This window comes from Bos grunniens, chromosome 10, assembly GCF_055505025.1.
Source record: "Bos grunniens cultivar Pamir isolate PY7600 chromosome 10, Bosgru_T2T1.0, whole genome shotgun sequence".
NCBI lineage: Eukaryota > Metazoa > Chordata > Mammalia > Artiodactyla > Bovidae > Bos > Bos grunniens.
This window is the reverse complement of record NC_141174.1, coordinates 16753048-16779929: the sequence shown is the minus strand read 5'-3', so window position 1 is coordinate 16779929 and position 26882 is coordinate 16753048. Positions and strand designations below refer to the sequence as shown.

The 26882-nt window shown below is 48.6% G+C and overlaps 1 protein-coding gene across 5 annotated transcripts in view; it reads left to right on the top strand.

Annotated features, from left to right (window-relative positions):
• JDP2 (Jun dimerization protein 2) overlaps nucleotides 1-26882 on the top strand; it is a 45546-nt gene that overhangs the window by 6943 nt on the left and 11721 nt on the right. For 4 of the 5 annotated variants that reach the window (XM_086319605.1, XM_086319609.1, XM_086319604.1 and 1 more), the window contains exon 2: nucleotides 3973-4196. In XM_086319605.1, the coding sequence (XP_086175731.1) occupies nucleotides 3996-4196 (201 nt within the window). In that variant the 5' untranslated portion in view covers nucleotides 3973-3995. Of the gene's footprint in view, nucleotides 1-3972; nucleotides 4197-25575; nucleotides 25748-26882 lie in introns of those variants that run through there. The other variant, XM_086319607.1, reaches the window with a different exon arrangement.

Here is a 26882-nt window from a genome sequence, read left to right as displayed (position 1 = left end):
TCAGCTAGCTCTTTCCAGTTAATGGGGATCCAATTATGAGAGGCAGCTGCTCCAGCTCCTCCATCTCTGCGCTCCCCCCATCCCACCCCTGGAGCCATGTAGGATGACTTCTTGCTGGTGGATGTCAGCTGTTGTGGTTGTCTTCTTGGAATGGCATGTGTTAAGGACTTTGTGGTTTGTATCTGAGCATTTAGGGGCACCCTTGAGGGGAAGGGCAGGAGAGGGAGATTTTTTTTTTTTCCACTTTTGCAAAGGAAAGCCTGGTGCCTAATCCCCCAAGTGAGGCTTGTCCTTGGGGTGTGTTTACAGGGGAGCAGGAATGGGAAGAATTCATGGGGCTGCTGCTCCCAGGGGGTGCTCCCTCTGGCAAGGGTGGGGTTCTCACGGTAGCAGAGAATTCATTATACTTTGGGATCATTTGTTAGTTTCTCATTTATACCATCTGTATGAAAATAAACAGAAGCTGCAAGCTGAGCCTATCGTTCCCGGAACACAGAGGCGTCTGGCTTCCATCTCCTGAGATGGCTTAGGCGAGGAAACATCCAGAAGCCTCTGGCGGATTTTTCTTGGGGGCTACTGTGGGAGCGCATGGTCTGGAGGTGGATGACAAGCGTCTAAACCTCCAGAGACAGATCCTCACCCGACTCACTGAATTTGGCTCCCCCATGAACGTATCCCTCGTTCATTCGTTCAGTCAAGTTTTTGTGGATTATCCTTTCTGTGCCATAAATGATGCAGGCATGGGGTCCCATGGGGCAACAACAGGCATGCCTGTGGCTCACCTTCCACTGGCTAAGTGGCCACATGGCACATTTTGCCACGTGCATGGGTCCTTACGCTCCAGGGAGGTTCTGGGGCTTTGGGCCACGGAGAGGACCTTGCACTCTATTTTGCTTTGCTCCACACCTGAGGCGTGGTGCCTCCCTCCCCTGTTAGGGGTTGGTGTTCAGCTGAAGCACCAGGTGTAGAACATTGTCAAGTTTCCCAGCTCCTGTCCACTGTGACCTGCTCAGGTAAACATCCTTCCTGGGATTGCTGACTCTTTATAGCATCAGTTCAGGTCTAGAAGGGGTGCTGGGGGTGGGGGTGGGCCGCTGTAGGGTTTTTTTTTCCTTTCTGAGAAGAAGGTATGAGTTTCCTTTGTCAGTTTGGCTCAGGTAGCCTGAAATTGGGCTTTCCGGGCGTTGCTAGTGATAAAGAATCGGCCTGCCAGTGCAGGAGACGTCAGAGCCGTGGGTTCAATCCCTGGGTCGGGAAGATCCTAGGTATGGTTTACCCAGACAGGAGTGAGTCCTTATACTGGCCCTTTCTTATTCCCTGCAGGAGTCCCCAGAAGACATGTGACTCACCCACTGTGCCCTGGAGCAGCCTCTGGCCTGGCAGCCTGTTGCCCCCTCTGCACTGCAGGCCTGGCTCCAGAGGGTGGAAAGTGAAAGTGTTAGTTGCTCAGTCATGTCTGACTCTTTGTGACCCTATGGACTGTAGCTTGCCAGGGTCCTCTGTCCACGGGGTTCTCCAGACAAGATTTCTGAAGTGGGCTGCCATTCCCTTCTCCAGGGGATCTTCCTGACCCAGGGATGGAACCTGGGTCTCGCACATTGCAGCTAGATTCTTTATCATCTGAGCTACCAGGGAAGCCCCAGTGGGTGGAGGAAGTGACTTTATCACCAAACCTGGATTCCAGTCCAGCTCAGGCCTAGGGAGGGTCATAGCACATTGACCAACCACATATAAGAGGTCCCAGGGACTGTTTCTTCTATGTCTGGACTTCTGCCTAGCCTGTCATGTAGTTCTTCGGGGAACTTCTTGAACCTGGATCTCCATGGAAAGCAGAGTAGAGGGTCCTCTATGCAAGAGAATGATCCTCCACTGTGGACTGATGTCTGAAAATCCACCATTAGAAGGTCATTCCTTCTGCACTAACATTTCTTGGACCACCGGAGGGGAAATAAAAAGTGTGGGGTGAAAAAGCTTTGGTTCTAAAACCCAGGGCCCAGGAGTCCAGCTCTGTCCCTCTATAGCCGTGTGACGGTGGGCAAGTCATTGAACCTCTGAGCTTGTTTTCTCCTGTACAAAATGAGGATGTGGTTTAGATGAGCACAGGGCCTCCTCCAGCTCTAAGACTATAACTTGATGTGAATGAGCCTGAGATCCTTTTCTGAGAATGGCCCAGGGGACACTGGGTGCTGAGGAAGGGGAGAAAGGATGTGGGGTGGGGAACAGGGGCTGCTGAGAGGCCAAGTGTGGGAGGCAGAGCAGGTAGAGCACAGAGGAAAGAGCCTGGGGCCCGAGTGTAAACTGGGGTGCGAGGTGGGGCGCTGTGTGCAGAAGGCTTCATGGCAGATGCGGCTGGTGCTGAGGATGAAATGGCAGGTCCGCTGTCTGCTCACAAGTGCCTTTCTTTCAAGAAAGTTGATGTCCAGAGGAAGTGTTGGTGGCCTCAGGGTGCAAATCACCAACATGTTTTTCCCCCCAAAGCACAGAACCAATTGAGAAAGAAACACAGGGTTAGATAGGGAACCAAATTTCACCTTTAGAAGTGAAATGGAAATGGAGAAGGTGACTTAGGCTCATGACCCAAATGGCCTCGCTAATATGCTGCTCTCCTTGAAATCTAGACATGAGAGCCTGAGACCCAGACAGCGTGGCCACAGGAGTAACTGCCCAGCAGAGGCGTGAGGTCTGATGGACATCCCGTCTTCCCTGTCTCGCTAAATACACCCCTCTCTGTGGTAGAGAGATGGGCCAGAGTTTCTCCCCCAGGATTTCCAAGACAGATGAAGTGTTGATTTGATAGCCTTGTGCAGAGATGCATGAAGAGGTGGGGGGGTGGGGCGCAGAGAAATGATTTTCTTTATAGGACTAGAATCCAGAAGCATTTTTGTACTAAAATACCACTTATCAGGCTGCCTAGAAGCCAGGAATGTGTACAACTGATCTCCATACTATTCTCAGTGCCTCTCAGCTCATAGTAGGTAGTTGACAATTGGATGGATGGGTGGATGGTTGAATGGATGGATAGGAGCCCCGTAAGTGACCGGAAAGTCTGGCGTTACTGGCAGACAAGGTTTCTTCGCTGCCATCTGTGCAGCGAAGTGATCGTTTCTTATCCATGAGCTTCCCCCAGTGAAAGGAAGGAAGAAATAAGAATTCCCTGGGTGCTGACCTGTCTAATTTATGTCTTTCTTTCATGCCTGAATCTGTCTTCCTTTGCACACCTTCTGAGTCTGGAGGAGCTAGAATATGTGCTTGCTTTGAGAGTGAAGAGCCCATGGAGGACTTTTCTTGTCCTGGGCTCCACGGGGAAAGCGCATGCTAATTAATTCCATCTCCTTTGCCTCAGTCGCTTCCTCATAGATGCCAGGTGCAAGAACTCACACACACACACACTGTTAACTTCAATTTGCTTCATCTTGTATTCAGAGTGTCTTAACAAGTAGGCAGAATGGGATGTGTGATTGGAGGGGAGGCACCATGCCAGCCTCAAAATAGCTCCCTCTTAAACATGTGCAAAGGTGCTCGATGTGCCTCCATTCTGATCCATTCCCTTTGGAGGCAGCGAGCTGCAGTCTAAATCCAGCTCTACCAGTTTTAAAGTGTTCAGTCTGGAGTGAGTTCTCTTTCTAAGCTTTCCTTCTTCCTCCATGTCCTGGGCTCTGATCTAGTCTTTTGGGGCTGGTGGAAGGATGACCGCAGTGCTTAGCTCAGAGCAAATACTGAATCCACGTGGCCTGTGATTGGGTTAAGCATTGCCTAGGTGCCAGTGATAACCTTGGTGTGAATTGACTGATCAAGTTTCTCTCAATAACAGAATGGATGTAAGGGCAGGAAGAGCAACTTGGGGTGGAGAAGGGGTTTAGGGGGACACTGATGAAAGAAAGGGTGGGGTCCCAGCAAGACTTGGGACTTAAGCCCCCCATGGAAGCTCTCACCCGGCTGACCGTGCCTGTCCTGCTCTTCTGTCCACTCCAGGCTGGACTGCCACTCCTCCTGCTATGATGCCTGGGCAGATCCCAGACCCTTCCATGACTGCGGGCTCTCTGCCAGGGCTTGGCCCCCTGACCGGACTCCCCAGCTCGGCTCTGACTGCAGAGGAGCTGAAATACGCCGACATCCGCAACATCGGGGCCATGATCGCCCCTTTGCACTTCCTGGAGGTGAAACTGGGCAAGAGGCCCCAGCCTGTGAAGAGTGAGGTGAGTGAGCCTTGTTCCCCCAGGCAGGATCTTGGGGAGGGTAAGATGCCTGGGTTAGCATCCCAAAGTGAAAGTGAAATTTGCTCAGTTATGTCTGACTCTTTGTGATCCCCATGGACCACAGTTCATGGAATTCTCCAAGCCAGGATACTGGAGTGGGTAGCCTTTCCCTTCTCCAGGGGATCTTCCCAACTCAAGAACTGAACCTGGGTCTCCTGCATTGCAGGTGGACTCTTTACCAACTGAACTAGCATCCCAGGTCTACTCTAAACTTGCCAGGTGACCTAAGCTTTGCTGTTTAATGTGGGGTCTGAGGACCAGTAGCATCCGTGTCACCCTGGGCTTGTTAGAAATGCAGAATCTCAGGCCCTACCCCAGATCTTCTGAATCAGGACCTGTATTTTTAACAAAATGCCCCCCAGCCCCCCAACACACACCAGGATATTCATGGCCACATTAACGTTTTAGAAGCACTGGGCTAGATCAGGATGCTAAACCTGTCTCTGGTTCTTCAAGGGGCACAGGAAGAGTGATTAATCATAAAAGTATTGAATAATAACATCTGACCATCACTCCGGAGTGTTGAGGGGGGCGGTGGTCAGCGGAGGCAATGGAAATGTACACATGCTTTGAAAAGTATATAAGGCAAAGCCAATATTGGGTTAGTTTAAAAAAATTGTTATCATTGGTCACATCATTGTCTTTATTGCTCTTGGCTCCAGGTTGGAGCTGAAAGCAGGAACTTGGAGGAGGGTGTGGGCTCCCTTCCCAAAATGCTGCCAGAGCCGGGCCTGGCCTCAGTTGCCCAGCGTCGCCCGCTTTAGCTGGTATTTGCAGAGGACCCACCGCGCAGCCTGCCTTCCTCAGGTCCCTTGCAGCTGCAGCGCTCATGAGCCTTCCTTGTGGAATAGCAGCATTTCCCTGGGGACTAGTGAGAAGCAGAAGTCCCCCAGGGTGGGTGATCATCAATGCTGGGCACGCCCTGGGTCACTGCCCCAGGGCTGGCAATTTGTCCAAAGGCCTGCCCTTGTGAGGTCCCCGTCAGGGCCATGTTTTCAGAGGCCAGACTGAGTAGCTGCCCACCTGGAAGGGAGAAGGAGCTGGTGCTGGGAGCCATGCTAAACATGCTTAAGTCACTTCTGTCGTGTCCAACTCTTTGGTGATGCCGTGGACTGTAGCCCACCAGGCTCCCCTGTCCATGGGACTCTACAGGCAAGAATATTGGAGTGGGTTGCCATTTCCTTCTCCAGGAGATCTTCCTGACCCAGGGATCGAATCTACGAATCTACATCTCTTGTGTCTCCTGCGTTGATAGGTGGGTTCTTTACCACTAATGCCACCTGGGAAGCTGGAGAGGTGTCAGACAGCAGGGTCGGGTGGGGGAGCTGAGTCTCAGATGCTGGGCCACTCTCGGGGAGGGAGCATTCAGAAACGTGCTCCGGGATGGGGGCTCTTCCTGTAGGATGGAGCTCACAGGGCTGGACCTCCCAGAGAGGGGGACTCTAGGTGGAGAAAGGTGTCCAGGTACTGGCAGGGGTTGGGAGGGGGCAGTTGGGTATTTCATGGTGCTTCTGCTGTGCCCTCTGCCCTTTGTCTCCCCCAAAAGCACCATAAAACTGCACAGAAGATCTGCTGGGAGCTCAGCTGGCAGGGGTGGCATGCTGGCCATTGGCGGGGCTGGCCATGGCTCTCAGGTGTGTTTGGTTTGGCCTGCACCATGTTTTAAAAGAAGCTGGAGCCAACCTTTCACTTGAAAACTTGGATTTTAACCTTTGATTACAAAATGGGGCGATCTGGCCACAGCCGGCCCTGTGCTGGCGTGGCCATAGCTCCCTGAAGGGACCCTCATCACTTTCCTCTCTCTCATCTCCCATGGGCCCCTGAGCCTCCCTGTTAACTCTCGATGATTTCGCTTCCCCTTGTTGGCTTGACTTTCACTGCTGCCTGCAGCTCTCATCTACCCTGGGCTACGTGGCCCCTGCTGTAGACTTTTGTACTGGAGACACCTGGGTTAGGTGCCCTGTAGTGGCTCCCTAGAGACTGTTGATGACAAGATAAGAGTGGATGGTAATGATATTCTTCTAAATTGACTTTGTCCGTGTGCTGTGGAATACACTTCCCAGCTTACTCGGTGCTCTCTGCATTCTTCGTGCAAAGACTTGTCTTGGGTTTTTTTTTTTTTGCTATTTCACTTCCCCAGGCCCAGAACGTGAAAGTATCCATTTCTGGGTCATTCCACAGTATTTAAAACCATTTAAAACCAGTAGCTGAGCAGGGGGCACTGAGGCTGTTGGGGTTGATGAAGAGCCTGGTGCCTTGGTCTCTGGGATCTGCCCTGGGGAAGGGGGGCAGGGGCTGAGTTACCACCTCTTCCCTGCACAAAAGGCGCCAGAGGAGCTTTCTTTTTTGGAAAATGCCTTTATTTGGATTGCATATTTTTACATTTCACAGCCTCCCCCAGTTGGTGGCATATGCCCTGTACCTGACGGTGACGTGCTGTCCTCACAGGCACCCACAATGCGCACCATCCAGGCTGTGAAAATAACAAGCCTTTTTTTAGGGTGTATTTGCATGTCCTCTCCCCCGCTGTCAGACTGCAGTGTTGCGGGGGCGATGAGGCCAGATGGAGGAGCACAGAGGCGCTGGTGTGGAATAAGGTCAGCCCTGCACTGGGAGCCGACCTGCAATGCGCTAAGTCAGACCCAAGGTGGGTGGGGGGGTGCCTTCTGAGAGCAACTGAAAAATAAAGGGGGTTGAGAGAGAACCTTGCCACTGGGAACCTTACATCCTGAAGAGTCATTTGCATATGGCACACTGCCTTTGGGGAATTTTCACAGTAGCACCTTGGACTTGTAAAAGTTTCTTGAATAACCGTAAGATACGAATTTACATCTATGGAGTGTTTAATACGTAGCAGGCCTTTTGCTAAGGGCTTAACACGTATGATCTCTTTTGTTCCTTACCTGGTCCTGGTGATCCGATTCTCCTCCAGTTTAAAGAAGAAGAATATGGGACTTCCCTGGCAGTCCAGTGGTTAGGACTCCATGCTTCTGCTGCAGAGGGCCAGGGTTCAATCCCTAGTTGGGGAACTAAGATCCCTCAGCCCAAGAGGTGTGGACAAAAGAATTTTTTTTTTAATTTAAAAATAAAAAAATAAAAGAAGAGGTAGTTGAGATCCAGGGAGGAGGAAGTCAAGTCACGCAGGGTTGCACAGCTGGAGGATGGCAGAGCTGGGAGCTGCATGGGGAAGATACTGCTGCTGTAACTTGCGGGGTGCATCTGGCACAATGCTGGGCATGCTCCGCGAAGTGTCTCACCGAACCCTCTTGAGAACCCTCTAAGTCATTATTATTACTGTTGTTATTGTTATGCCCACAGTATGGATGCCATCAACAAGTCTTGGGGACATCCAAGGTCACACAGCTGGGAAACAGGCCTAAGCAGTCTGGCTTTTCAGCCAAAGCTTTAACCTCATGCTCTGCTGCCCTTTGTGCTCACTGCCTGCCTTCCAGGATTCTAATCAGTGCTCTAGCAGGCTGGGGAGGCAGATGAACCTGGTCCCAGAATGTTCCATTATTTTGATGACGTGGCCCGATTAGCGCTGAGCCCGGCAGTTCTGCAGCCGTCTCATCTCTCAGGCCCCCATAGAGTGGACAGGCCAAGCCGCTGTGCAGGCAGCTCCATCCCAGCCGGCTCTTGGGCTGTCCGCCTTGTGGAGGCCAACAGCCTCTTGGGCCATGTCCAAATACACAAAGCAGTTGCGTAAGAGAAAATCGGAGGAATTAAGTTAAAGGACAGGTTTTGTAATGATAAAGTGCTTCGTGCTGATGTTGTTATTATTATATGGTTGACACATCATGTGAAACTATTTTCATGCCAGCTGCTTTCCTGCAGTCCGTTTGTCTAGCAGATACTTGCTAAGCACCCAATGTGTGCCAACCACTGGGCCAGACACTGGATACTGAACCGTAAGCCAAGTAGACAAAACCCACCTTCTCTTGGACTATGTATTTGGAGTGGGGACATCTGAGAATAAGCAAATTCACATACAATATAAAAGGCCAGGTAGTGGTCAGTGTCATGAAGACAAATTCAGTAGACCAAGTGGATGGCCAGTGGCCAGATTACGTGTTGGCTAGGGCATGTGGGCATGTTATATTGTGACTTATGGCATTTTTAGAGCTGATGCTTCTGTCTTGCCTCTTTGTTCTTCTTTCCTTTCCAATACTCCTTTTCAAGGCAGCTTTGCTCCCTGGCTTTCTCCAGAGCTTTCCTTCCTTTGTCCATTTTTTTGTTCTGTAGCCTCTTAAAGCTGGACTCCTCCACCAAGCACTCTCTACTGTCCTGGAGGTCTTGGCCTTTCCCAGCTGGGTCATCTCTGACTGGGCTACTCTGATTGTGGTGGCCACACCCTGCCTCTGGGCCTGGAATGCATTTCCAGTAGTGGGGGAGGGAGACTAGAAGCCCTGTCCTTGCAACCGCCCCCCACCCCAACCCCCGCCAAGCACTGCTCTAACAGCCTGCTGGATAGAACCCCTCACCCTCTGTGCCACTCTGGGGTGCTCTAGTAGGGACTCAAGTTCGTGGGAAGTTAGCCTGGATGACCTTTTAAGAAAGAGATTGCAAACTGTCATTCCATGGGCAGGAGTCAGCCTACAGATGAATCTTGTTTGGCCTTCACCGTGTGGGTTTTTTCTTCCTTTCTTTTTTTTTTAATTGAAAGAGTTGCTATATTTAAAAGCCAGGAAATGTGGACTTTTTGGCTTCTTTAAAAAACCCAGAATATGTGGCCCCTCTAGGCCCACAGCCTTATATGCACCGGGAAGCTGGAACTGAGTAGCAGACACTCACTGTGTTGGCATGTGGGCCTCAGTTCTCTGCAGTCCCCACTGCCCCCTATTGCCTTCTACCCAGCCCATTTCACACCCTGTCACCAGCCTGCTTTTGAGCCTGTGTCCTGTGTTTAGGTTCCAAGGACGGGGACTACATCTTTCATTCCTTCCTTTTTATGTCCACCAGACGGTGGACAGTGCTTGGCCTATGAAAGTGTTAGTCGCTCAGTCCTGTCCAACTAGTTGTGACCCCATGGACTATAGCCTGCCAGGCTCCTCTGTCCATGGAATTCTCCAGGCAAGAATGCTGGAGTGGGTAGCATTCCCTTCTCCAGGGGATCTTCCCAACCTAGGGATTGAACTTGGGTCTCCTGCGTCACTGTAGGCAGATTCTTTACCGTCTGAGCCACAAGGGAAGCCCGTCTGGTCTATAGATTGTATGTTAAGATATGCTTGGTGGTTTGAACATTAATTAGCTGTATCGACTCGGCAAGTCACTTAAACTTTCCATCCCTTAGTTTCTATATCTCCCAGTTCTCATCTCCAGGCATTTGTCCATTTTTTTTTTTTTTTTTTTTCTGTTTGTGAGCATAAGGGACTTCAGGCTACAGGCAAGAGGACACAATGAAAATCAAACCAGCCATTCCCAAACTTGGTTGATCATCAAAACCACTTGGAAACCTTCTTATGAATCCAGATTCCCAGACGCAACCTTAGGCCCAGGTACTCAGAATCTCTGAGGGTCCAGGGAATCTGTGTATTTAGAGGGCCCAGGGAGTACTTGGCTACATTTGGGAACCTGACTTTCTGTTTGTACTTCTTGTACTCTTCTGATTCCCTAGGAATCAATGTCTTCATTCCATCATGGTTTGCCTTTCCAGCAAAATCCATGTGGTAACTAGATCCTTATCCTCACCATCCTGAAAGCAGGAGAGGAGACTTACGTGTTTGTGGATTTCACATTGGTCACTTCCCAACTTCTCTAGGGGACCCTCAAGAACATTTAGAAGGTTTTCCCCTTTGGAAGAAGTGGGACTTTGAATCAATGAACTATTGTGTGATCTTGGAAGGTGTGCTCACTCTTAAGAGTTTGCTCACCAAAAAGACCAAAATGTTCATCCATGTTTAGCCTGAGCAAAAAATTGCCCCAAACCAGCTGATGTGCTGGGTAAATGTTGGCCTAAGCATGCATGTGTTTTTAGTGATTTAAAACATAAAGGCAGCCCACTGACATTTTTTCGCAAGCCTTGCATAATTGGTTTTTAATTTGTGGCTCTTTGGAATAGCGTTGGCCTTATTCCCTCTGACTCAGATGCTTTTTCTGTCTCGTACTTGCTTGGCAGAGAGATCCAATCTGTCCCTTCTTGGAATAGAATCTCTCAACTCATCTTTGAAATCCTAAGTTTCCACTTTAGTTCCGTCACTCTTTGTTAGCACATTTTCCAAAGCTGTTAGCTTCCCCCACCCCACTTTAATCATTGAATTTGAGGGCGAATGAGTGATAGCTAAAGATAGCCATGCATGTGTTTAACTTTGGCCCCTGTGGTATTTACTCTTATTTCATACCATAACCTGAGCATTCACAAGGTTCCAAACTTTTTTTTTCAAACTTTAAACTTTTAATTTACTATTGGGGTATAGCCAATTAATAATGTGGTAGTTTCAGGTGAGCGGTGAAGGGACTCAGCCATATATACATATATCTATATATCCATTCTCCTGCGGATCCCCTTCCCCTCCAGCCTGGCACATAACTTTGAGCAGAGTTCCCTGTGCTTGTTGGTTATCCATTTTGAATATAGTTTCCCAAACTCCCTAACTGTCCCTTTCCCCCAGCAACCATAAGGTCATTTTCTAAGTCTCTGAGTCTCTTTCTGTTTTGTACGTACATTTGTATCATTTCTTTTTAGATTCCGTATGCAAGGGATGTCATATGCTGCTTCTCCTCTGTCTGACTCACTTCTCTCAGTATGACTCTAAAAGTCCATCCCCGTTGCTGCAGATGGTGTTATTTCATTCTTTCCGATGGCTGGATAGTATTCCATTGTATATATGTACCACATCTTGGTTCATTCATCTGTCGATGGACATTTAGGTTGCTTCCCTATCTTGGCTATTGTAAACAGTGCTGCAGTGAACATTGGGGTGCATGTATCCTTTCGGATCGTGTTTTTCTCTGAATATATGCCGGGAGTGGGATTGCAGGGTCATGTGGTAGCTCTACTTTTAGTTTTTAAAGGCACCTCCATACTGTTCTCCATAGTGAAAGTGAAAGTCACTCAGTTGTGTCCGACTCTTTGCGACCCCATGGACTATATATACAGTCTATGGAATTCTCCAGGCCAGAATACTGGAGTGGGTAGCCTTTCCCTTCTCCAGAGCTTCTTCCCAACCCAGGGATCAAACCCAGGTCTCTTGCATTGCAGGCAGATTCTTCACCAGCTGAACCACAAAACGAACTCAAATGGCTTACAGACGAATATATGTATGTGAAAATCTCTTAGTCGCATCTGACTCTTAGTGACCCCATGGACTGTAGCCTCCCAGGCTCCTCCGTTCATGGGATTTTCCAGGCAAAAATACTGGAGTGGGTTGCCATTTCCTTCTCCAGCTCTCCATAGTGGCTGTACCAATTTCATTCTGACTAGCAGTGTTTTAGTGTTCCCTCCTCTTCATACCCTTTCCAGCATTTGTGGTTTGTGCATTTTTTGATGATAGCCATTCTGATTGGTGTGAGGTGATATCTCATTGCAGTTTTGATTCCTAACTTCTTTTTTAACGTCAAAAGAATGTTATCATAGCACCAGGCCCCTTGGAGAGGTGGTGGTGGGGACATGGCTGGATCTGTATGTTCTTAGCAGAAATCAGACACTTCTGAAAAGTTCAAGGAGTCCCATGCTGCCTTCTTAGATCTCTGCCTTGAGATGGGGATAATAATAGCTCCTACCTTCTAGTGTTGCTGTATAATTAAGTGAACTAATGCAGGTAAAGAAGGGCTTCACATAATGCCTGGCACTTAAGAAGATACACAACAAATGTAAGACATGACTGCAATGACTTTTCAAATGAGTCAATCAGATGGTTTTATCATTGATTCAAAAATTGATTCTTGGGCTTTCATTTGCTTGTGGTATTTTACCCTTGGAGGTGGTGAGTGGCCTGAGTGAGTGGAGGTGTCCAGGTGTCAGGGGAGTGGGGCAGCAACCTGGCTGCCTAAGCAAACAGGCTGCTTCTTGGGCCTAGAAAGAGCTTTGGGCTTGGGTTCAAGCTTCTGGCTTCAGAATTGGCTCCATTGCCTACTCCCTGGACAACTTTGGACAAGTCAGCTGATCTTTTTGAGTGTAGTTTCCTTGTCTGCAAAAGGAGGAAACTAAAACTCTTGAAATTTCGTGGTGAACTTAAAGTGAGGTACTGTGTGTAAAGATAGCCTGACTATAGTCATCACACCCTTACATCACCTTTACTAGGGACTGAGTCCACTTGCAGTGAATCACACTAGAGTTTCTGACAGCAGGGGTCTTTCCAATGTGTTGTATCTATGGCCACGGTTTCAGAGAGGCAAGCTGACCTTCCTGTTTCTGGTTGTTTATGTTTAAACGCAGCCAGAGTTTTAGTTACCATCACAAACTGTGAATGAAAAGGCCCTTCAACCCTCAGGTTTCCACTAAGTTGCCCTGAGTGACCTCTTATCTCATTTCCTGTGGTGTTAAGGGCATTGCTGGTTTCCCAAGAATCCTCGGTATTTTTAGCAGCTCTGTCAATGCTGGTCATCTTACATTGGTGTCCCCAGACCCGCTGGCAATATGGACTCAGAGTTGGGAAACTGAGTCCCCTCACGGGTCCTCCTCTGGCTGAACAATTCTGCAAGTGTATAAGTGAAAGTGTTAGTTGCTCAGTCGTTTCTGACTCTTTGTGACCCCCTGGACTGTAGCCAGCCAGGCTCCTCTGTCCATGGAATTCTCCAGACAAGATTTCTGAAGTGGGCTGCCATTCCCTTCTCCAGGGGATCTTCCTGACCCAGGGATGGAATCTGGTTCTCCTGCATTGTGGGCAGATTCTTTACCACCTGAGCTGCCAGGGAAGCCAACTCTGAAGCCAGCCAGATCTCTTTCCCCTCTGCTGCTGCTGCTAAGTCGCTTCAGTCGTGTCCGACTCTGTGCGATCCCATACACGGCAGCCCACCAGGCTCCCCTGTCCCTGGGATTCTCCAGGCAAGAGTACTGGAGTGGGTTGCCATTTCCTTCTCCAATGCATGAAAGTGAAAAGTGAAAGTGAAGTCGCTCAGTTGTGTCCGACTCTTAGCGACCCCATGGACTGCAGCCCACCAGGCTCCTCCATCCATGGGATTTTCCAGGCAAGAGTACTGGAGTGGGGTGCCATTGCCTTCTCCAGTCTACTGTGCCCCAAAGATACAAGACAACTTCAGGAGAGCTTGAGCTCAGAGACCTAGAAGGACATTGGAGCAGATTTGGGCTGGCTGCAGAGATACTTGGAATGAGGTTGGTGGGCTAGAACCTGTGTACATGCTGGCCTCTGTGGGGCTCACTGGCTGTGCTCTGCTGTTTGACTGCAGTGTCCTCCTTTACTAAGTACTGTGCACGTGCATGTCCTGAGTGACAACTTCTTCTGTGGCTTGCCTCCATGCCGCTGCTCCCTGTGTCTCCCCCGAACCAACCCCAATACAGAACCTTGGCTCTTTGGAAGCCATGTAACCAAACAGGACAGTTGATTGGAACAGTCTGGCTCTAGAGAGGTTACTAGACATTTGAGCTTCAGCTTCCTCCCTGTCTCACAATAGATACAAAAATTAACTCAAATTGGATCAAAGACCTATTGTAAGAGCTAAAACCACAAAACTCTTGGAAGAAAAAGCCACAAATCTATGTGACCTTGGATTAGATATGACACCAAAAGCACAAGCAATGAAAAATAACTTGGACATCATCAAAATTAAAAACTGTCGTGCTTCAGAGGACAAAAAGTGAAAAGACAGTCCACAGAATGAGAACTTTTGCGAATTATAGACCTGATAAAGGATTTGTATCCAGAATATATAAAGAATGATTAAAATTCTTATTAAAAGACACATCATATCATATCATATCATATCAGTTGCTCAGTCGTGTCCGACTCTTTGCGACCCCATGAATCGCAGCACGCCAGGCCTCCCTGTCCATCACCAACTCCCAGAGTTCACTCAGACTCATGTCCATCGAGTCAGTGATGCCATCCAGCCATCTCATCCTCTGTCATCCACTTCTCCTCCTGCCCCAATCCCTCCCAGCATCAGAGTCTTTTCCAATGAGTCAACTCTTCGTATGAGGTGGCCAAAGTACTGGAGTTTCAGCTTTAGCATCATTCCTTCCAAAGAAATCCCAGGGCTGATCTCCTTCAGAATGGACTGGTTGGATCTCCTTGCAATCCAAGGGACTCTCAAGAGTCTTCTCCAACACCACAGTTCAAAAGCATCCATTCTTCGGCACTCAGCCTTCTTCACAGTCCAACTCTCACATCCATACATGACCACAGGAAAAACCATAGCCTTGACTAGACGGACCTTTGTTGGCAAAGTAATGTCTCTGCTTTTGAATATGCTATCTAGGTTGGTCATAACTTTCCTTCCAAGGAGTAAGCGTCTTTTAATTTCATGGCTGCAGTTACCATCTGCAGTGATTTTGGAGCCCAGAAAAATAAAGTCTGACACTGTTTCCACTGTTTCCCCATCTATTTCCCATGAAGTGATGGGACCGGATGCCATGATCTTCGTTTTCTGAATGTTGAGCTTTAAGCCAACTTTTTCACTCTCCACTTTCACTTTCATTAAGAGGCTTTTTAGTTCCTCTTCACTTTCTGCCATAAGGGTGGTGTCATCTGCATATCTGAGGTTATTGATATTTCTCCCGGCAATCTTGATTCCACCTTGTGTTTCTTCCAGCCCAGCATTTCTCATGATGTACTCTGCATATAAGTTAAATAAGCAGGGTGACAATATACAACTTTGACGTACTCCTTTTCCTATTTGAAACCAGTCTGTTGTCCCATGTCCAGTTCTAACTGTTGCTTCCTGACCTGCATACAAATTTCTCAAGAGGCAGGTCAGGTGGTCTGGTATTCCCATCTCTTTCAGAATTTTCCACAGTTTATTGTGATCCACACAGTCAAAGGCTTTGGCACAGTCAGTAAAGCAGACATAGATGTTTTTCTGGAACTCTCTTGCTTTTTCCATGATCCAGCGAATGTTGGCAATTTGATCTCTGGTTCCTCTGCCTTTTCTAAAACCAGCTTGAACATCTGGAAGTTCACGGTTCACATATTGCTGAAGCCTGGCTTGGAGAATTTTGAGCATTACTTTACTAGCGGGTGAGATGAGTGCAATTGTGCGGTAGTTTGAGCATTCTTTGGCATTGCCTTTCTTTGGGATTGGAATGAAAACTGACCTTTTCCAGTCCTGTGGCCACTGCTGAGTTTTCCAAATTTGCTGGCATATTGAGTGCAGCACTTTCACAGCATCATCTTTCAGGATTTGGAATAGCTCAACTGGAATTCTGTCACCTCCACTAGCTTTGTTCATAGTGATGCTTTCTAAGGCCCACTTGACTTCACATTCCAGGATGTCTGGCTCTAGGTCAGTGATCACACCATCATGATTATCTGGGTCGTGAAGATCTTTTTTGTACAGTTCTTCTGTGTATTCTTGCCATGTCTTCTTAAAAGACACATAGCCTAATTTAAAAAATGGACAAAGTATCTCAATACACATTTCTCCAAAGAAGATATATGAATAGTTAATAAGCACATGGAAAGATGCTCAACATCATTAGCCATCACAGAAATGCAAATCAAAACCACAATGAGATACCACTTCACACCCACTAGGATAACTGTAATAAAAAGGACAGATAATGACAAGTATTAGTAAGGGTGTGGAGAAGTTGTAATCCTCATCCACTGCTGTTGGGAATGTAAAATGGTGCAGATGCTTTGGAAAACAATCTGGCAGCTCCTCAAAAGGCTAAACATAGTGTTACCATGAAATGAAAGTGTGTTAGTTGCTCAGTCGTGTCCGACCTTTTCAACCCAATGGTCTGTAGCCACTCTCCTCTGTCCATGGGATTCTCCAGGCTAGAATACTGGAGTGGGTTGCCGTTTTCTTCTCTCTATGACCCAGCAATCCCACTTCTAGGTATATGTGATCAAGAGAAATTAAAACAGAAACTTATACAGGAGTGTTCACAATATCTCAAAAGTGTAAACAGCCCAAATGTCCATTAGCTGATGAATGGATAAAACGTGCCATATCCATATCATGGAATATTATTTGGCCATAAAAAGGGATAAAGTACGTACCACAACGTGGATGGACCTTGCAAACCTTACATGAAAGAAGCCTGTCACAAAAGACCACATGTTGTGTGAGTCCATTGTTATGAGATGTCCAGAAGAGGCAAATCTGTAGAGACAAGGAGGAGAACTGGTTCCCTGGTGCCTAAGGTCGGGGGAGATGGGCGAAGTTGGAGTGATGGCTCAAAGGTATGGAGTTTCTTTTGGGGGCGATGAGAATTCTGTAAAGTTAATTGTGATGGCTGCACAAGTTTGTGAATCTACTCAAAGCAATTGAACTGTGCACTTTAAGTGGGCTGAACTGTGTGGTATGTGTGAATTTTATCTCAAAGCTATTGTAATACAGGCAAGAGTAATATCTACCTCACTTGGGTACAGGGAGGATTAAAAGGGATACTGTATGTTAATCGTATAGCATGTGTGATGCGGCGGTGCCATAGCCGTGATGCCACACAGCGTGTATCGATGCTCCAGAATTAGTAGCTATGATGATTAATACCCCCGCCACTGGCCCTTTTAGGTCAATAGTGGCAAAAAAGCCAGGGTCTGGTTAGGGATATTTTCTCTCTCTCTCTTGTTGCTAGAGGCCCTGCAAAAGCAATGGGAGCAGCCTGGCAGGGTTTTGTATGGAACTTGGGAGGAAATATGGCATAATCCTGCTTATTCATTAGCATCCCCTGGTGAGTGTTTAAAAAACAATACCGAAATTCATCCCAGTGATTCTAGCTCAGTTGGTCTGGGTGGGGCCAGCAGGTGGCTCTGATCTGTAGCCATTGGTTGAAACCCACGTTACCTTATAAACTGGCCCAGGTCTTTGAAGGAGTAAAGACATTTGCCTTCAGGACAGAAGGATCACATGAGCAGTGGATTTTATGGTTTGAAAACTGCTTTACATAGATTATCTCCTTTGATCTCTTCAAAAACCTTATGAGCTAGATGTTTTTTTAGTACCACTAGTTGTTAGGGAACCAGCAGCTCAGAGAGATTAACTTGCCAGAGTCTCATTTTTAAGGCATAATTTTATCTAATCTTTTTTTTTTTTTTTTTTTAAGCAAGTTCTACACCCATGCTCATACCTGTTAATGATCAAATCTGACACTTTGGAGAGCACTGCCAAGGTGACATCTGGTGCCAGGTGGGTCTGTTTTGTTCAGAACAAAGGTCTTTCTGCTACTTCTCTTTACTGCTGAGCCTTGAGAGTGCAGGGCAAGCTGGAAGACCATTATTTATGTATGTATGTGTGTGTGTACTTATATAACACATACACACCCGTTTGCAACTACCGATTTATGTGTGCAGGGGAAACATAAGACAGGAATAATTTGGATCCTGAAGCTATCATAAACCTTCAACTTTCTCCCATAACCTCTGAGTTAAAGATTTTGCATCAACCAGAACTCATTTTTATATTCTTATTGAATGACTCTAATAAGTACATGATACAATTTGAGCCCCTTAATAAAATACCACCTTTATCAATTTAGTATATCGTTGTTGTTGTTCAGTTGCTAAGTAAGTCTTGTCCAACTCTTTGTGACCCCATGGACTGCGGCACACCAGGCTTCCCTGTCCTTCATGATCTCCCGGGATTTGCTCAAACTCATGTCCATTGAGTCAGTGATGGCATCCAGCTTTCTCATCCTCTGTTGTCCCCTTCTCCTCCTGCCTTCAATCTTTCCCAGCATCAGGGTCTTTTCCAATGACTCAGCACTATTTAAAGTCAGGCGCGGACCCAGTGGCATCTGGGAGTGTGTGAGAAGCACAGACTCCTGAGTCTCACCCTAAACCTACTAAAGTAGACTCTCTAGAGGGTGAAGCCCTTGAATCTGTGACATCAGAAGCCCTCCAGTAGGTTCTGATGTTCTCAGAACTGAACATTGCTTCCAGCTCTTACTGGTGATGGTTCTCTCGGAGAACGGCTACAAGGGCTTGAAGCCACATTTTTCTTCAAACCTATCTCAAGTTTCCTGGAGGAATCTGCATCATGGAGGAATACCATCATGTGGTATCTGGAGGAATACCTGGAGGAATACCATCATGTGGTATCTGAGTCTGTGTAAGGCAGGGTTGTTCTCTGAGTCTGCAAACACCTTAGCATTTCCAAAGCAGTTATTTCCAGGTCTTGAGATGTTCCTGCTGCCAGCATTCACACCCAAAGGGACTTCCCAATTAAACTGCTGAGCTTGTCAATAGGCCGGCTCCTTTATTGTTGTAGAAGGGAGAGAATCAGATATACTGTTCTGATGCCAAAGGAGCCTTCACTTGCTGTATCTGGCCCAGAGTTCTCAGCAGCTCTGGTCTGATAACTGGGGAGTGGGGGCTTTCAGCCCCCGTCATCTGTCTAGATGCTACGAAACCCTGCCTTCACCCACTATGAACTTTAACTGCAACCATTTCATTGTATAAGTCATGCATGGTGAAATCACCCTTCCAAGCTCCAGGCCAGGCATCCCTGGCTGTCAGTTCCTTTGACCACTGTCATCTGGATGGGATTTTTATTAGCTGGCTTTCTGTTTCCTCAAAATAGAGGTCTCCGTTTCACTCAGTGATTTCTTATCTGTGCCTCGTGTCTGAAAGAAATTGGCTGAAATCTGTATTTCAGCTGCACACCCTGCATACAGATTAAACGGAACTGCGTTGGAGTTTAATTAAGAGAATAATTAAGCCAAGGACCTTGTTTTTCACCTTCATGATGAAAGACGAATGACTTCCAATGCTTTAATAGGATGATGGCACTTGAAATGTTCTACTTTGGCCAACTCGGGACTTTCAGAACAGACCTGTTCATAAATATTCTTTGCAACAGCTGCATTTTCATTTAATTATAGACTGTCATTCAGTCACTTGCAGGGGCTCTTGTCTCTCTCTCTTTTTTTTGCCCTGTGCAATCAAGGTATATTACACGGCTCGTTGTTATTGCTATTGTTAAAGACCCAGTTTCTATTGTATGATTAACTCTTTTTGTGAAGAAAATGGATTTTCCCCTGTCAGGTATATTCTGCTTCTGACCATTCTTTTGGGGGTGGGGAGAATCTCATATGTGGAGGCTACTATTTCTGTCCTTTTCTCATCTTTTTGAAGTGAATGTCAATTGGGCAACAAAATTGATTGATTGCCTAGTGGGAAACCAAACCTCCCTAAACCATAAATATGAAACAGGCCTGGAATAGACAGATTTCAACAACAAAAAAGAGCCATCATTCTTCAAATAGCTCTTGTCCGCAAAAGGATTTCCCGGCAACCTTTGTCCCTTTTCTCTTCCTCTGCCTGAGCCAAGGTGATTATTGCCTCTATCTCCCAGCCTCCCCCTCACTTTCACAGTAACAGAGTTTGCCCTTCACTCAGCAGGGCCATCCACAGATGGGTGCCACCCTGCCCAGCTGGCTATTTCAGGCTTTGTTCCAAACACAATGCTGTCTTTTCTTAGTGGTAGAAACAGGCTGTTCTCCACTGCTTTTGAGAGAATGGCCCTTTCCTACTCTGTGCATAAACCAGCCTCAGGCCTTGGGTGGCCTATTTTTTTAGAGGTTCTCTTAACCCTGGAGAAGGTTTTGACTGAGGCCCATGAGGCAGGGGTCATGAGATGCTTCCTCTTACTGAGATGCAAGACCTCAGAGAAATCTGTTTGATTGGATCCCCTATGGCTCTAATGCAACAAGAAGAATAGGAGCGGGCTTTCATCCTAAAGAGGTATTCCCTGCTTCTTTCCAGAAAGCAGTGGGGTTCTGGGTGGTCTCACCACTGTCTGACCCAGAGACCTGCTTGGACTCACTCTGTTTCCCTGAACTTGAGTTTCCAGCCTTCGGATGCGGCAGGAATCAAGGATCTCTAGGTCTTCTTAGTTCCAGAACCTCAGGATGGAGAGTAGCTTGCCATCTTGCTGCTCCCCGCGCTTTCGTGCAGAGGCCCAGTGCCCTGAGCAGTCACCTCTCCACCTGTGCTCGCCCCCAGCCAGGAGAGCTGAGTACAGTGAATTGGCAGGTGCAGCCATTGCCTCTGCCAGCTCCTGTTCAGAGCCTTCACCTGGTGGTTGGCTGGGCTGGAGCTTTGAGTGAGCATGGCATCCAGATGTGTGGGTTTGCTTATAGGTGAGAGTGTTGGATTACAGCCTGACAGTGGGGGCAGTTGGAAAGGGCACTGGGTTGGGAGTCAGGAGTACTGGGTTCTTGTCCAGGTCCCCAGCTCTGGGGATCAGACCTCCCTTAAGCAAACGTTTATTGAGTGCTACTGATGGCCATAAACTCTACAAGGTGTGGGGCACACAGAAAGTCAACAAAATACGGACTTTGCCCTCACAGAACTCCCATTTTAGTGGAGGCAGAAACTAGGGCTAGAATACAGCACAGTAGAGGCCAGGATAAACTCAAAGTTCTCTGGAAGCCCAGAGCAGAGGAACACCTCCCCAGCTTGGAGGGGATGAAAATCAGGGAGGACTTCCTGTAGGAGGTCACACTTGAGCTGAATGTACAGCAATGAAACCAAGGGGACAGCAGAGGCAAAGGCATGAGGCCAGGGAAGTGTGAGGTATAGTAGAGGCTCAGTGTTGCAGGATGAGGGTGTGTAGGATAGGGATAGATGGGAGGTGAGACCAGGGCAGGTGGGGCCAAGTCACCAGGTGCCTTGTTGGGTGTATTAAGGAGCTTGGGCTTTATCCTGAGGGTAATGAGGAGCCCCTGAAGGTCAGTAACTGGATCAGATTTGCATTTTAGAAACTTCCCTCCAATGGCTGGAGTAGAGGATGGTTGTACACGGTCAGGAGGCCTCCCAGGAGGTGGAGCAGAAGAGAGAGAGATGGAGAGACAGAGAAACAGAGACAAGAGAAGAGAGAAAACCTGGAAAACGGCAGGGGGGTAGAGAGTGGAGAGCAAGTCTGAGGATGATATAGGATGTAGAATTGGATGGCTTGTCTGGTCAAAACTGGAGACAGGGGAGGGACAGGTGAGCGGGCGAGGCCTGTAACCGGGTGGGCAATGGTGCCAGCTAGGGTGGAGAAGAGAGATAAAGCCAGCAGTTGAGGACAGTCTGGATCGAGCATCCAGCAGATAGTGGATGTTTTGCCCTGAAAATAAAGACTTGGTTGGCATTCGAGAAGAGGTGGTGGCTGAAACCACTCAGTGCATATAGAGGGTCCTGGGCAGGGAGGTGGGCAGGGCCCACAGCCCCTGGCTCCCAGCAGCTGTGTTTATGTGGGAGAATGTCTGGTATGTTTGGTATCTGGGTGTTTACTTCCCAGGGTGCTCGTGGGTCCCTGGTGTTGAAATGTGGTTCCTCCACGGAAGGGGGAGGGTCCCAGCAGGCACGGCCAGGGCTCGACTTGGAGGCTTGAGGGCGGTCACTCAGGCCTGCCCACTGACAACTTGTGTGCCCTGAAGCACCCCCACCCTGCAGTCGGCCCCCAGGGCTCCTTTTATGCCAGGTTCTCTCTGTGTGGGAGGTGGGCCCGGGGCAGCACTGGCTTCACCTAGAAAGACAGGGCAGCTGGAATTTTCAGAGCCCTTCCTGTGTCCCCAGCTCTGGGATGAGACTTAAGTCGTCATGGCAACCCTGTGCAGCACGGCTCAGTATCCTCCTTGTACAAGTGATGCTCAGACAGGCTGAGGGACTTGCCCGGAGCACTTTTTTAAAAAATGTTTATAGAAAATTTTATTCAACATATAACATCTTCCAGCCAAAAAAAAAGCAATACACAGGAAGAGTTGGTGTACAGAGCTGCTAGGGTAGACCCAGGCCGTCAGACCCCAGAGTTCACGCTGACAACATTGATGCCCCGAGTCTCAGATAAGCCCGCTTCTCTCTGCCTGGGAGAGTTTTCAGTCTAAGATAAGTCTTTCAGCCCTTCAGTACTCTGCTTAGCACTGCGGGTTTGACTTGATTTTTCCCTCTCGGTTTCGGCTGGGCACCTGCCTCACTGTCCTTTTCTCTATTGTTTTGTCCATTGAGAATTTCTGTGTTTGCCATGCCTGGGGTTACCGAGTGTCACTGCTCTTTCTTATCCTGATTCTTTGAGGGTCTGTAAGAAAAGACCCTGATGCTGGGAGGGACTGGGGGCAGGAGGAGAAGGGGACGACAGAGGATGAGATGGCTGGATGGCATCACTGACTTGATGGACATGAGTTTGAGTGAACTCCGGGAGTTGGTGATGGACAGGCAGGCCTGGCATGCTGCGATTCATGGGGTCGCAAAGAGTCGGACGTGACTGAGTGACTGAACTGAACTGAAGATACATATTTGGAAATGCTTATGAAATGTCAGGATTCAAAAATCACATCTGGGTGACTTGCCACCGTGTGAGAGCCACGTGGCTGGCAGACAGGGCCTGAGAGTCATGACTGGAGCGGGGTGGGCCCCCCTGCTGTAAACTATGCTGCTTTTGTGCTACACTCTTGTGTTAATTGCGCAACAAATATGCTTTACTTAAAAATACCCAGGCAGATATATGAAATAAATAGCCAATGGGAATTTGCTGTGTGACCCAGGGAGCTCAGGCCAGTGCCCTGTGACAACCTGGAAGGGGTGGCATGGGGAAGGAGATGGGAGAGGGATTCGGGGCGGGGAGGGGATACATGTATACCTGGGGCTGATCCATGTTGTTGCATGGCAGAGGCCAACACAATATTATCCTCCAGTTAAAGCACTTATCCTTCGATTAAAAAAAAAGAAATACCCAGGCAGGAAAAAATAAAACGGTCATTGTCCTCACAGTTAGATGCTTAATAGTTCCATCCCTGGGCACGGAGCTGAAAGGCTCAGTCGGGGTCTTGTTACCAAGACCACCCGCCCTTCGAAGAGCAGAAGATGCTCAGGCCCTGGGCCCCAAAGGCCTGGATTCGAAGCTGTCACTGCCCTTTGGGCAGCCTTGATGTCTTGATATCAAGCTTGATATCATGAGTTTGCACATCTATGAAAGTGAGGAAGATAGTAGGCCTGTCCTGCTTGGCTTCCTGAGACCATTTAACCCCCAGGGCCCCGAATCCCCAGGGTTTCCTTCCTGCTGAGGTGACCCACCTCTCTTTGCTCAAGAGCTCGTCTGCATCCAGGCTCTGCCGCTTTCCCAGGTCTTCTAGAAGCATTGCTCCTGGGTAGGCCTTCTCTCCTGGATTCCTGGGGACCACCCTCTGCACACCTGGCATCACCTGACTTCACAAGAGCGGGACCCTGGTGTCACACGTATCTTTCAGTGGCAAGAGGCAGAAACCTTCTCCAGCTCCCTGAAAGCCAATGGAGGAATTTCCAGGGTAGATTCAGATTCATCATGGACCCCGAGGAGACGAAGCACAGTCAGGCCTCTGCAGGGGTGGAATCAGCGTTCCTGTCTGTCTGCTGTCTGTCCCTCTGTCTGTCTGTACCATCGGCCTGTGGCCATGTCTCTGGGTTTCTCTCTTTGTGGCTCTGCCCCGTACTCTCTGTCTCTCTCTCCACCCATCTTGTTTCTCTGTGTTCTCTGTCTTCCCTGTATGTGTCTCTACCTTTCTCTGTCTGGAGCTCCCTCTGTCTCTCGGTGTTTGGACAGGATGCGGCAAGCCAGATGCCCAGCGTGTGACATTTAAGGAGACACCCAGCCTCCGGGTGCTGACCCTGCCCTGGCACAAGCTCCAGAGATGAGCACCTCCTTAAATCTGTGCCCTGGGCCCCTTGCTCACCACACCCTGTCCAGGCTGTGCTTCTCTCACTCTCTCGCCCATCCCCTCTCTTTTTTCGACTCGCTCCTGTAACCGAATGTCTGTTTCTGTCTCGACTCGCTCCTGTAACCGAATGTCTGTTTCTGTCTTGCCGGGTGGTCTCTGCTCATCTCAACACATCAGCAGCCTGATCCTTCTGCTTCTCTGGGTTGAAATTGATTGTCCAGCCTGCATACCCTCCGGCCCAGCAGTTTAGTTTCAGATTTCCTCTTGGTGAATACAGTCCAGCTCAGGTCAGCCACTCATACCACATACAGTCAGCTAGAGCAGGGGCCAGGGTTGCCCTGGGCTTCCTCGGGGGACTTGAGAACAGGCTGTCTGAGGAGGGACTGCTCAACAGTGAGGGCCTCCTTGGCCGTGATCCGGACCCCCAGGTCTGGCCCTCCAAGGTGGAGGATGGTGCAAGGGCCCGCCACCACCTCCACCCCATCACTGCCAGAACACAGACAGCTTTGTCCTCGGGCCGCCCTGGGAATTGAAGAAACCCAGAGCCAGAACCCAGCTGAAGGACAAGGAACGATCTGCTTGCTCCACCCGCCTGCCCCCACTCACCCCACCCCGACTATGGTTTTTCAAAGTCTTGAAGCTCAAGCTGCCTCCTCCTCAAACACGCTGGATCCTCCAGCTGTGTCTGCAGAAAAAGTCATCATCTCCCGTTCAGGGTTCCGGTTTTAGATGTTGGAGTCGTGTGCGGCGAAAACACGGCACTGTCTCTCACCCACGCGGGACCAGATGCCTAGAGGATCTAGGAGAAGGCAGCAGCCTCAAGCCCGGGGGGAGGGCCGAGCCAGTCTCCAAACAGCTCCAGGCAGAGGGTGCAGCCCATGCAGGCCCTGTGAAAGGAGCCAGAGGGAGCCCATGGGGATGCAGGCCTGAGGGCACTGCCCAACCCTTGTCTTCCTTCAGGCAGGAACTCAGCTTCTCTTTTCTCTGAGCCCTCTGGGGGGCTTTTAAAGAGCCGCAGGAGGACTGGGGGGAAATACAGCACAGTTTCAAAGGGGAAAGTGTGGCGAAGGGGTTGTGCAGCCATTTCTTGCTTTATTGGGTCGTGTGAGCCAAGGCAGGACACAGGCATGGGAAAGGCCCAGGCGTGGGCTTGGAAGCCAGCGGTGCTATGGGTACCGGGATTTTGGGGCTTAAGTACACATAGCCTGATGCTCTCACGTCCTGCATGGGATTCGTGCACTCGCCACAGCCATAGGGAGCTTCCCTGATAGCTCAGTTGGTAAAGAATCTGCCTGCAATGCAGGCAGAGACCCCGTTTTGATTCCTGAGTCGGGAAGATCTGTTGGAGAAGGGATAGGCTACCCACTCCAGTATTCTTGGGCTTCTGCTGTGGCTCAGCTGGTAAAGAATCCCCCTGCAATGCGGGAGACCTGGGTTTGATCCCTGGGTTGGAAAGATCCCCTGGAGAAGGCAAAGGCTACCCACTCCAGTATTCTGGCCTGGAAAATTTCATGGACTGTCCATGGGGTTGCAAAGAGTCGGACACGACTGAGTGACTTTCACTGTCTTTCACTTTCACAGCCATAGGTGGCCTGCATCCCAAATCCTGACTCCGTCTTCAGGCCAGTGTGTTTCTGGGGAAGGCAGGACCCGATTCCCAAGCTTTGCTGGCCTCCTGCAGACAGAAACATGAGGCCATCCCTGGTGGAGAAGGCTCCTTAGAAGCCCTGGAGCAAAGGTTATGCAGATACAGGCAATAAATCACTTTTGTAATTATAGAATTTAAGCCTGTGGCATCTTTCTCTGAATCTTTCATTCCATTCATTCATTTGACTAACATTCGCTGTGCCCCTCCTAAGTGCCACGTTCTGTGCCAGGTGCTGGGGTTACCCGGGTCCCCCGTCCTCCAGACTAGCAGGGAAGGCAGCTACCTATGGAAGCTGAGAATTACGGTGGGGTATGATGGAGGTTCTTCCAGCAGGGAACTCAAAGGGCTGTAGCACTGAAAAAGCAGTTAATTTTTTCTTTTTTTCTTTTTTTAACCAAACTTTAGACTTTTTATTTTGTACTGGGGTATAGCCGATTAACAATGTCGTGGTAGTCTCAGGTAAACAGCAAAGGGACTCAGCCATACTTGTATCCATTCTCCCCGAAACTCCCGTCCCATCCAGGCTGGCACATATTGTTGAGCAGGCTACTGTGTGCTACACAATAGGTGCTTATTGGTTATCCATTTTACATGTATCAGGGTACACATGACCATCCCAAAGTCACTAACTACCTTTACCCGCTGGGTACCATAAGTTCGTTTTCTAAGTCTGTGAGTCTTTCTGTTTTGTAAGTAAGTTCATTTGTATCATTTTTTTTTTCCACATATAAGGGATGGCATGTGATATTTCTCCTTCTCTGTCTGACTTACTTACACTCAGTATGACACTCTCTATGTCCATCCATGTGGCTACAAATGGCATTATTCCATTCTTTTTAATGGCTGAGTAATATTCCAATGTATATATGTACCACATCTTCTTTATCCATTCTTCTGTTGATGGACATTTAGGTTGCTTATATGTCTAGGCTTCCTGGAGGAGGGCATGGCAACCCACTCCAATATTCTTGCCTAGAGAATCCCATGGACAGAGCCTGGTGGGCTACCATGCCTAGGGTTGCAAAGAATTGGATATGACTGAAGCAACTGAGCACAGCACAGCATGTCTTGGCTATCATAAACAGTGGAAAAAGCAGTTAATTCAATCTGGGGAGTCAAGGGAGCCTTCCTGGAGGAGGTGGCGTTTGCTCTTGAGGGTTGTAAGAGTTGACCAATAGGAAAGGAAGGTTATCTCAGGAGGCCTGGTAGACTTGGAGAAGGTGAAACATTTGGAGTCTAG